General features: G+C 43.1%; 1 protein-coding gene across 1 annotated transcript in view; it reads left to right on the forward strand.

Moving 5' to 3' along the window:
- Nucleotides 1-321: 321 nt before the first annotated feature.
- Nucleotides 322-12778, forward strand: part of usta (uronyl 2-sulfotransferase a) — a gene marked incomplete at both ends in the record, with an annotated part of 196931 nt that continues 184474 nt past the window's right edge. The window contains one exon of the mRNA XM_080744165.1: nucleotides 322-574. Within this exon, the coding sequence (XP_080600291.1) occupies nucleotides 322-574 (253 nt within the window). The remainder of the gene's footprint in view (nucleotides 575-12778) is intronic.

Genomic DNA, 12778 nt, shown 5'->3' on the forward strand with positions numbered 1-12778 from the left:
TTGGAAGGGAAGCACTGACTGACTGACTTGAGTACAACGAAGCAACGTAGGGTACGGTTTACGGACGGTACGCGGCGATCGAGGAGGAGACCGAATACCGAACCCGAGCCGATCGGAGGCGCAGAAAAGGCAGAAACGGAGCGCGCAAAACAACAGTCAGTGCCCTGTTGGAGTTGGAGGAGCCTGCGTTTTGTGTCCGTTTGGTTTGGTATCAAAGCGAGACGATCAGAAGAAGAAGTTTCACTTTCCCCAGCATAGCAGCAGGCGGATGGGTGACTACCGCTGCCAGACCCAGCCAGGGCGCTCCGTGAGCAGGAGAAGATGATGAAGAACTACGGCAACAGTTCTTCTTCTCCCCACAACAACAACCAGACCCAGCAGATCACCACCAACCACCACCACCACAGCAGGAACAACAACAAGAAGTTCTCCGGCGTTCTGATCCCGCTGCGCGTCTCCCTGCGAGGTTATGGTTTCTGCATGGCCACGTTGTTTCTCTTCTGCTTCGGCTCGCTGTTTTACCAGCTGAACGGCGGACCCCCGAAGATCCTACTGGACATCCGACAATATCTCGGTAAGAACTTTTTTTCCCCCTTCCCGATCGATCGCCTCCTTTTTTCTGATCCCTCGATCGCCTTGTTGCCCCGTTTGAGCATTCCTTCCTCGCTGCTGTCAAAGAAGCTCTTTTAAGGCATTTGGTTCTCAAAGTGGGGTCCGGGGACCCCCCAGGCCAGGGGGTCTTTGACGAGGGAGTTCCCAGGCTGGGTGTCCCCAGATAAACGAAAAGTTGGGAACCAAATGGACCATTTAAGGCTCTGGAACTCAGAGAGTGTACAGCGTGTTGTGTTTACGGTGGAACCAAATGGACCCTATCAACGGATTCATTTGGTTCCATTTTTGTACACTCAGAGTTAAATTAACTTTGATTTTACAATATAGATTGGGGTCCCAGGGATAGAAATGCCACAAATGGGGCTCCGTAGCCTAATGAATGTCAAACTGGGCCACTGGGGGTCCTTGAAATTAAAGTAGTTGGGAATCACTGCTAGAGCCGTACAAATCTTCCCCGGCATATCTTTTCAAAGGGGGAGTCCGCGGGCTAATAAGTGTCAATTTGGGGGTCCTTGACATGAAAACGTTTGAGAACAACTGCATTAAGCAACATCTCCAAAGTGGGCATTGATACTAAGCTACAGAGCATGATTTTTAGGCTACTTTTCGTTTGCAGGGAGGTGTGTTTAAAAAGCCACGTTGAAGTATGCAACGCATTGGCAACATCTGACTACAGTGTATCCATACATATGGATACATTACACTGTATCCATATGTAGTCTAGACTAGTCCTCTCTGCTCTGCTACACCTGGAGCCTGTTCATTCCAGAAAGAAGTTGATGTGTTGTAGGCTATACTGCCCTGTGCCCGGCAGTAGTTGTTGTTTTGTTGTTGTTTTTATCGCACTGACATTGGACACTCTGCACTAATAGGTTGTGTAGTTTTTGAGTATTTTTGCTTGTGTTTGACATGATGGTGAGATACTTGTTGCACTACCTAGCATTGACGGTTATGGTCACTTTGATTTGGACACTGTATTGTATTGATAGTTACTTTTTATATATTATTCGTTCCTTTTCTTGATGTACCTTGCTCTTTACTGTACTCTGTTCTTGTCTTTCTTTCATCTTTTTCTTACTTCTCTGTAACTTTGTAAATAACCTTATAGCCTACTGCTGTGCTGCCTCTGGGCAACTGATTTCCCCCTTGGGATAATAAAGGTACTGTATCTATCTATCTAGTAACTATGAACAACTTCTTCAGCCAAATGACATAGGCATATGATATAAGTGATATTGCACTGATTATCTGTTCTTGAGGTAAATGTTTACCCATCATGAAAGCTAATCTGATCTTTGGGATACACAAATAAGTCACGCTGGCTTTGTAGGGCACAGTATAGTTGTATGTGTAGCCTACACATATGACTAGTGAGTGCCACTGCATGTTTTCTTTGGTTATTTGCTCCCAGAGTCATCCCGGTTATGAATGAATTCAATATTCAAAACACTACATGCTAGTAAATGCCCTGCTTGGTACACTGTAGAGACTTGTCACAGCAGGACTTGGGAGTCTGTTGTGCCAACAGGAAAGTGTGATGTTGATGGGAGGATGAATTACAAGTGGAATACAAGTGGATTCCAGGCCCAGGGACTCTGTGGGTTCCTTTATGGGGGTCTAAATTGACCCATACAAGTCTGTAACTCTGACAGTGTACACATGGAACCCCAACGGGTTCATTTGGTTCCATTTGTACACTGTCAGAGTTAAGGGGACACCTTGAAATGTGAAAGTTTGAGAAATACTGCTCTATGATACAATTGGCTTGGGCCATTGAGCAGGGGTCTTCAACGTTTCCAGGCCAAGGACCCTTTAGCTGAGAGAGAGATGAAGCAGGGACCCCCACTACATATTGTATAAATGTGTGATGCATATTTTCATCAATTTCATAGATAGATTCATAGACTTGCTTGACAGCACTGTCATCAGTCTGTTGGATTTGTGTTTTTAGTTAACTTGACCTTTCACTCTTTACTTGGTCTGCTCTTTTTCCCCTCTACACCAAACCTATTTGCCGAAAATAGCCGATCTACAAGCTCCTCCTCAGAATAGGGATGCAAGGGTTCAAGTTGTTAATTTAAAATAATGATTCTATCACAAAGATTTGGCGGCCCCCCTGTAGTAACTCTGAGTACCTCCTAGGGGTCCCGGACCCCCTGTTGAAGGCCCCTGCCATAGTGCCACAGCCACAGCGTTCCCACAGGAGCCACAGATACCCACTTAATTGTTTAGCTGTTTACAGGCAACATTGTTTGTCTATGATGTATTTAGCCCACTGAAAAGTTATGGAACAGTCAGCATGTAAGGAGGAGGTATTTGTCAAATTAAGCAATACATATCAAGGGCCAAAAACCAAAACAGATTTTTGTCAAACTATTATGTAACAACCTTGGGGATGCAACTCACGCTATGCAGGCTTGCCAAAACAAAGGAAGAGCTAATAAACAGCTTACATTCTGGAAAATCGGTTCTTGCCAATGAGCGATGCCCATGTGCAATTTACCGTAATGTTGAGTGGCCAATCCATTGAGAAGAAAAACCGATGCAGATAGAAGGATGGAAGTTTCTCACTTATTTGGACTGTGTGTGTGTGTGTGTGTGTGTGTGTGTGTGTGTGTGTGTGTGTGTGTGTGTGTGTGTGTGTGTGTGTGTGTGTGTGTGTGTGTGTGTGTGTGTGTGTGTGTGTGTGTGTGTGTGTGTGTGTGTGTGTGTGTGTGTGTGTGTGTGTGTGTGTGTGGGTGGGCGGGCGGGCGGGCGGGCGCGACGCTTCCCCATTCTTGACAGTTGACACAGTATCAGATGCTGAGGTGATTTCCTATCAATATGTCTAACACAGGGGTCTTCAACAGGGGGTCCGGGACCCCTAGGGGGTCCTCAGAGTTACTACAGGGGGTCCTCCAAATCTTTGTGTGATAGAAACTTTTTTTCTTCTATTTATAATATTAACCACTTGAACCCTAGAGTCCTTATTCTGAGAACTTTAGCCAAAAATAGCAGATAGTACAAGCTCACAACGCCTCACGCTGCGTTGTGAGCTTGTAGATCAGCCACCTTTGGTGTAGAGTGGAAAAAGAGCAGACTAAGTACAGAGTGAAAGGTCAAGTTTATTAAGTATTGGCGGTTCAAGTGGTTAAATATCTGAAAACACAAATTGACATGAATCCAAAATACACTGATGATTGTGATGTCAAACTATGAAAGGGTTGTGGGGGTCCCTGCTTCATCTCTCTCTCGGCTAAGGGGTCCTTGGTCTGAAAACGTTGAAGACCCCTGGGCTAACACACAGCAGGTACATGAGCGCAGCAGCAGGAAACTAAAGTGTGTGTGTGTGTGTGTGTGTGTGTGTGTGTGTGTGTGTGTGTGTGTGTGTGTGTGTGTGTGTGTGTGTGTGTGTGTGTGTGTGTGTGTGTGTGTGTGTGTGTGTGTGTGTGTGTGTGTTTGTGCTGAAAGGCGGTTGTGTTCCTACCTACTTCTAACAGGGGGATCGGGGGCCTTTATGACGTGATAAACATCTGGAACAGAATGCGAGTCACTCACCAAGTCAGCCTCTAATCCCTAGGGTCAGATTGGTTTCCTGTAGACAGACACACACACACACACACACACACACACACACACACACACACACACACACACACACACACACACACACACACAAAACAGTCATAACTTTGTTGTGACTGTACTGTACTATTGTTGTGTCTGCATTGTGCATTTTGGTACAGGTGGACATGTACCAAGACAAAAAAAAAAAGAAAAAGAAAAGAAAAACCAAAAGCACAAAACATCCTGTACACGTGTAACATTTGAGATGTAAGAACTTGTTGTATTGGGAGGCGGCTGAGAAGAGAATGGAATGGAACCAGAGCTCTTAGAGCAGGGGTCCTTCAACGTTTTCAGGCCAAGTACCTCTTAGTTGAGCGAGAGATGAAGCAGGGACCCCCCACAACCTAGATTCCATATAGTTTCATTGTTTGACAGCACAATCATCAGTGTATTTTGGATTCATGTTAATTTGTGTTTTCAGATATCTAACCACTTGAACCGTCAATACTTAATAAACTTGACCTTTCACTCTGTACTTAGTCTGCTCTTCTTCCCCTCTACACCAAAGCTCTTTGCCGAAAATAGCCGATCTACAAGCTCACAACGCCTCGCAGCGCAAGGCGTTGTGAGCTTGTAGATCTGCTATTTTTGGCTAAAGTTCTCCCAATATGGACGCTAGGGTTCAAGTGGTTAACATATAAAAGGAGAAAAAAAAGGTTTCTATCACACAAAGATTTGTAGGACCCCCTGTAGTAACTCTGAGGACCCCCTAGTGGTCCCGGACCCCCTGTTGAAGACCCCTTGTCTTAGAGGAAACAACTGACAGATATCAGCTGCAGCAGGAGACTGTTGTTCTCTGTTGTTCCTCCAATTAATCTCTTGTCCGGAAACTTTTCCTTTTTAATTTAACGCTCTTAAGAAAAATAGTTGAGAATCTGCAAATTAGCTGCCCAATCACCCCGGCTCCTCTTCCATTCTCTGTCTGTCAGACAAAGGGAGACCTGTGTGTGGTGTGTGTGCGTGTGTGCGTCTGTGCGTCATGCTAGCAGGCTTTAATGAGAGCAGGTTGATCGGACGATTTATTTGCTTTTAAGCTGCCCATGTTACTGTTGGCTGTACTCTGCTGAGCAGGGGTGAGGTTTCCTATTGGGGTGCAGTGTGTGTGTGTATGTGTGCGAGGGTCAGGGGTGTCGCACCAAATTCTGGGCCCTGGGTACAAGGATTCACTGCGGCCCCCCCATGAATGTTCTTCATAGGGGGAGGGGGTTTAGACTGGGAATGCATTAGGCATTGTTTTGTGCTTTAACTATTGAAAAATCTCACAGTGCGGCACCGAGTGCCGTGCTGCGAGCTTGTAGATCTGCTATTTTTGAAGCATTTTGAAAAATCTTTGAAGTTTTTTTTCTAAAAACCTATGTTTCTAAGTCATTGGAGCTCAAACCTTTTCATGTGAAGGACCTCCAAAATGTATTTGGCCACGGACCCGCATCTCAAAATATTTAGTTCCAGGGACCCCCCCCCCTCGCCCCCCAGAAGCAAAATTTGAGTTACAAATGTTCGCTCAAAAAAGACATATATTCAAAGATTTGCACACATTTTCACGACAAAAATAGCAGATCTACAAGTTCGCAGCGCGGCTGTGAGCTTGTATATCTGCTATTTTTCAATAGCTAAAGTATAAAACAATTAAGGCCCCCTCCACCTTGGGCCCTAGTAACTCAGTCCCACTTTTCACCACCTTGTGACGCCCCTGTGCGTGCGCGGGCGTAATGTTGGGGTTGATTTGTGGGTGTGTACGTTTGAGTCAGAGCCACTGTCGAGGGGAACAGACTTTGTTTTGTTTGGGGCCGGCGGGGTGGCTGGCGTTTGAGCCTGTCACTCAACACATCGCCACGGTAACTAGAACCGCTCAAATGGACGGGACCCTCACACTGGATTTACTGCCCCTGTCTCCTCTCTGTTCCCTCTCATTAACTCTCCTGCGCGTGTACACGCACGCACGTACGTACACACACACCTTAACACTTTCTCTCTTTTTTCTCTCCCTCTCCCACGTGCGCTCAAACTGACGTTCACCTGACTAATTCAATTACTTCCTGGGAACACGCCAGACAGTCTCCACTTGAGAGATTTGATTGTGTACTAGTGTCTAGTTGTGTGTGTGTGTGTGTGTGTGTGTGTGTGTGTGTGTGTGTGTGTGTGTGTGTGTGTGTGTGTGTGTGTGTGTGTGTGTGTGTGTGTGTGTGTGTGTGTGTGTGTGTGTGTGTGTGTGTGTGTGTGTGTGTGTGTGTGTGTGTGTGTGTGTGTGACAGAGAGAGAGAATGCACAAAGTTTTTCTCAGAAGTTTTTCTTTGGACTTACTTTCCTTGGCAGAGCCAAGAGGTCACAGACAGAAGCCATGGCTTTAAATCTCGCAGTGTTTTTCTTCAGTGCAGTGTTTGGCGGCTATGCTTGATCCTTGATTATTGCACGTTCAAGTATTCTGTATTTCTCATTAGCGTTAAAAGTTCTCGCGCGTTGTTCACTAACAGTTTAGCCACACGCGCAAAACATGTAGGCTAAGCTGGCACACACACCTCTAGCTAGGGCTGTCACAATTAATACATAATCGTCTAATCGTGATTATTTGACATAATCGTGATTATTTTTCATAATCGTTTCCAGTCAAAAATAGTGGAAATAGCAGATCTACAAGCTCACAACGCATCGCGGTCGCGAGCTTGTAGATCGGCTATTTCCACTATCAATGTTCTTTTTTAAGTATAAAGTTGTCAAATATGTCAGTAATTTCTTTGTATATTTAGGTTATGTGTCATATCTACCATGTGCAACTTCAAAGCCTAAAAGCCAAACAGAAATGTAATTGTCAACGACAAAAACACAATTAAATCGTTAATCGCAATTATTTTAGAGAAAATTAATCGTCATGTAAAATGTCATAATCGTGACAGCCCTACACACCTCTCCTTTAAAGAGGAAATGTGAAGTGATTTGCGGGAAACCCATTTTCTGTCAAGAGTTTGAAGATCATCTAGTAGTGTTTACTTTGAACTCCTCTTTCTCCCCCGTGCCTGGCCTGTACCCTTTACCCTGTACCCTGGCCTGTACCCTGTACCCACCACCAACGCACACGCCCATGTTATGTGTCAAAGAAGAGGAAATCTCCATAGTCTGACATCCCATTAGTCCAACTAAGGGTTAGACGTTAGGGTTAAAGAGGCGTTGCCATAGTTTTGTTCTTTTTCTGGTTTTCATGTGTCTAGGAGGTTGACTGTACTTCATCAGACCCCCTGGTGTGGTTGTTATGAGCAATTATGTATTCCCTTTGTATTTGAGGTTTCTTCCTGGAGGCTGACACCTTGTGGGTCAAAAGTGCCGATCCAAAAACACAGATAAAATGACATCATATAATCATCCCCTCCCCTTTTACTGTGGGTGTGGCTAACTTCAGCTGGTTCACCACCCACCATGACAACCAGGCATACTTAATGAACTGGTGGGTGTGGCCACATAAAAACATAATTTTAACTCTTTCTTTACACTTTTTTGGAAAAAATCCTCCTCCTAGTATGATCATAATACCTGACAATCATGTTTTCGGGGGAAATAAATCATGGCACCGCATCTTTAAGGTTAAGGTTAGCATTTGCCAAGTTAGCAATCATCTGGTTAGCACTCACTCACCAGTGTCGGACTGATGGGACGCCGGACTAATGACGCGTCAGAACAACGCTACGCTCCAAGAAAAAAGTGACAGAAGATAGAAGTTCATAAAACATTATCTCAGGGAAAGTGAATGTGTTGATAGGACAGTGAGTTTGACTGTTCTCTGATACTCTTTGGCTCAAAGAGTAAAGACACACAAAGAGGATTTGACTTTTTCAGTCCCCCTTTTTCCACCTCTCCATCTCCTTGGAAAGCCACGCTTCAGGCCAAGGTTCAGTGTGTGTGTGTGTGTGTGTGTGTGTGTGTGTGTGTGTGTGTGTGTGTGTGTGTGTGTGTGCGCGCTGAACCCATAGACATTTGGATGAACCTAGCTTCACAGGACTCCCTGTTTTGTGTGTGAGTGCGTGCGTGCGTGTTTGTACTTGTTAGTTTGAGTACGGGGTGTGGGTGAATGAGCGAGTGTTTGATTGTGTGTGTGTGTGTGTGGGATTGAGTGTGTGTGTGTGTGTGTGCGCTGGAGTGAATGTGTGTGTTGTAATTCAGAGTTCCTCCACCATAAATCATAACTGCTGAGTAAAGTCAGACGTTCAGTCTCTCTCTCTCGCTCTCTCTCTCTCACAGAGTAGCGGTTCTCCTTCACAAAAGCGCTCTGTAACCCTAAACACACATAGTACACCTACACATTCTGTACATAGCGTTTTAGCTGCCAAAAACTGTCCAGTATTAGGTGCAAACCCTAATGCTGTATTAGGAATTTGTATGCAATTGGCAAAGTTGTAACTTGAAGAGGTGGTGCCATAGTTTTGTACTTTTATCTGGTTTTCATGTGTCTATGAGGTTGACAGTACTTGCAATTATGTATTCCCTTTGTATTTTGGTTTTCTTCCTAGAGGCTGACACTTTGTGGGTCAAAATAGCCGATCCTAAAACAGTGATTAAATGACATCATATAATCATCAACCAATCAATCAACCCTCCCCTTTTACCATTCACCCAACACTGTGGGGTGTGGCTAACTTCAGCGGGGTCACCACCCACCATGACAAACAGGCATGGTGGGTGAACTGGTGGGTGTGGCCAAATAAAAACCTAATTTTAACTCTTTCCACTATTTTGGAAAAAATCCTCCTCCTAATATAATCATAATACCTGATAATCATGTTTTAGGGGAGAAATACATCATGGCACTGCACTTTTAATTTCTCTCTGCCCTTCCCACTTCTGAACCGTCTCATCGTCTTAATGTTAAAAAGTACAGTTTTAGGTGAATTCATATAAAATCTGGCCTCGGCCGTCAAACAGCTGGTATGACGGGGTGCAACCAGATGTGAGTATTTATAAGTCATAGACAGAAGGGCAGAGCTAGCCCATTTAGGCGTAGAATTATTGAATGCTTTAACCAGTGAAAAATAGCAGATATACAAGCTCGGTGCCACGCTGCGAGCTTGTAGATCTGCTATTTTTGAAAAAGTCGTGAAAATGTGTGCAAATCTTTGAATATATGTATTTTCAAAGCAAACGTTTGTGTAACTCAAATTTTGCTTCTGGGGGGGTCCCTGGAACTAAATATTTTGAGATGGGGGTCCGTGGCCAAATAAATATCGTTTTGGGGGTCCTTCACATGAAAAGGTTTGAGAACCACTGACATAGTAGTCTCTCAAGAACAGACTAACTGAGCTCCAGCTAAGTGAAAAGGACCTTTTCTTTGACGATGGCTGGCCAGATTGCTGACATTGAAACATAGGGTTTTTCAAAAAATCTTAGAAGGATTCAAAAGACACTTATAGAATCGGGTCAAAATTCTAATTTTCACGTTTAAAAAAAAAAAAAATGGCAGATCTACAAGCTCGCTGTGAGCTTGTATATCTGCTATTTTTCAATAGTTAAAGCATAAAATAATTGTACACAATAATGTGTACCCGTTCTAAATGGGCTAGACGAGAACAGAGTGATAGTGAGACAACCCCGACAGCGAGGAGGCCAAGGAAGAACATGCAGTAAACATTAGAGCCCAACCGTCTGGCCGATATATCAAGCATTGTTTGACTCCTTTGGAGACATCACTATTCGCATTTAGGCAGCCTTATTTTTTTAACCACATACAATGCATTCGGCCAAATAACATATAATTTTGTGGGTCCTTTACATGAAAAGGTTTGAGCACCACAGACATAGAAACATAGGTTTTTCAAAAAACCTTCGAAGGTTTTAAAATATTCAAAGACTTGCATACATTTTCAAGATTTTTCAAAAATAGCAGATCTACAACCTCGCAGCGTTGTAGATCGCCTAGTTAAAGCACAACATGTGAGTGAATCCTCGTACCCAGGGCCCAGAGTTTGGTGTGACACCCCTGTGCAGCAGCACAGTCATAGAAGTGTGATTTTTGGCAAACAAACTCCCCTCCTCTCACACATACACTAGCAGACACATTTTACACTTCCTGTTGAAGGATATGGAAGAAAAAAAAGCTTTTATTTTTACCAATAGTATTTGCAGTGGTGGAAAAAGTACTTGTGTTTGTTTTACTTAAGTAAAAGTGTCATTACTGCAATATAGAAATACACATACTCTGTTAAAATTGACTTGAGTAAAAGTACAAATGTATTTGCATCAAAATGTACTTAAAGTACCCAAAAGTAGAAAGTACTCATTATGTAAAATGTCCCATTTTGGGGGTTTCAAAGAAAAAATAGCAGATCTACAAGCTCACAATGCGTCGCATCATCACAACGCATTGTGAGCTTGTAGAGTGGCTATTTTCAAATGGCCGAAAAAACTAAAGTTTTCAAATAAATGTTGTGGAGATAAAGTACAATATTTGTAGAAGTAAAAGTATTGGAAATTGGAAAAACTCAAGTAAAGCACAGTACAATTACCTCAACATTGTATTTAAGTTGTACAGTACTGTACAGTACTTTACAGTAATAAATGTACTGAGTATTTGACTTCAGAAGTTGACAGATTTATTGCTGCTGCATCATTAGCCAGGAAGGTGGAGGCTGCACGGTGGGAAAATGACCAGTGTTGCACGCAGGTGCCAGGTCAGTTTGGAAATGGTGCTGTTGTTAGTCGAAGTATCCCTCAACACTACAAAATGTGGTGGCTACTACGACTGTCATGGATGAGGATTCACCTCGGTTGGCGGAGGCGAATTCATCAGCCTATACAAACTAGAAACTACACAAACATTCAGATATCACAAAGTGCTTTATGAAGTCTTATACACCTGTCTAAATACTGGCCGGCATTGTATAATTACACAGATCCTCCGTTTTCTATTTATCTGAATTTCTATTTATGCGATCGTTTTCTATTTTTCCATGCATTTCCTGGTGTTCCCCATGTGCACCAACGCCATCTATTGAACACTGAAATGTGGCTGTGGCCTTTGGGAAGACACAAAAATATTGGATAAAAAGGCTTCTTATTAAAGAATACCGAGGATCCCGGTAATTATCCAATGCCGGCCAGTATTTAGGCAGGTGTGAGACTTTATAAAGACAGCACTTTGTTTGTGAAATCTGAGTGCTTGTGTAGTTTGTATAGACTGATGAATTCGCCTCCACCAACGCAGGTGAATCCTCATTCATGGCGGTTGCACGTCATGTTATCACCGACCGTCATGTTTCAGGCCTAACCAGTGTTGTTTTTGACAGCAAATTTTTAGTTCGTTTTAGTCATAGTCTTTTGAATAAAATGTAATTTAGTTTTAGTCATAATTTAGTCACCTGAAAAGTTTTAGTTGAATTTTAGTCGACTAAATATCATAAGATTTTAGTTGACTAAATCTACAGTTGATTTAGTCAACTAAAATGTATTTTGGCAGCCCTTGATGGCATCGTAATGGCTGATTTTTCACAGCTTAGTTTTTATTTCGTTTTTATTTCATTTTCGTCTGTGAAAAAAACACAGTCGACAATTATAGTTCATAGTTCATAGTTTTAGTCGACGAAATCAACACTGGGCCTAACGGTGTGTGTATGGCAGTGGAGTGGGGCTTGGAAAGTTTTTTCAGATGGAAAAAATACTACTTTTCTAACCTGTACCTCCAGGCATTTGTAATGCAGGTTTTGAGCAGAGTATCCACTACATACTGTACACAGAATCATTTAAAATATTAATAGGTTTCACTCCGAGGGAAATCTATCAATTCATGTTGGAGATGGAATACATAACGTATTCAGATTTTCTCCTCTCTTTGTATCCTCCAAACGTCCCCCACCATTACAACAAAAGCCTGTGAAGGTGAATGCAAAACAACATGGCCAGCTCCCTCTGGCATTATCTATGCAGAGTGGACTTGTCATGTTGGCAGGGACGTGCTGGCCATTGGGAAAAGCGGGACAACTCCCGAACGGCCGGCCATTACGAAAATAATTAAAATAATATGTCGGCCTTTGTTCCAAGTAAATCGTCACTGTCGGGCAGAAACCTCTTATCTCCAAGTTTCAAATTTGTACATTTTTTCGCAAAGCAAAGCCCTGCCTCATCATACAAGGCCGTCGCACAAAAGTAGTGAAAACAGCAGATCTACAAGCACACAACGCCTCGCACCGCGAGGCGTTGTGTGCTTGTAGATCGGCTGTTTTCACTAGTTTAAATCATTTTTAAAATGATAAATACAAAACAAACGGTTTTGGAGATCTCTCTCTATAGCGCGCAATGAGGGCCTCTCCAACTCTTTTTCCCGGGCTGAATCAGGGGCCCAGCATGTCCCTGTATGTTGGAGTTCATTCAAGTAGAGCCCGACCAAATGGACCAGTGCTATGTTTATGGATCTGATAGGAGTACCCATCCTTATTTTGGCGAGTCTTAGGGCGGCTTGCACCAACACGGTTTAAGCCTTAAACTGGTTTAAATCAAGGTTTATATTTTAATCAGCTTGCACCAAACCTTAAACCTAGTTTTCATTAATCAGGTTTAGTTTTAAACCATCCTTTTAATCTTGGTT

The sequence above is a fragment of the Nannobrachium achirus genome (genome assembly GCF_963921795.1).
Source record: "Nannobrachium achirus genome assembly, chromosome: 16".
NCBI lineage: Eukaryota > Metazoa > Chordata > Actinopteri > Myctophiformes > Myctophidae > Nannobrachium > Nannobrachium achirus.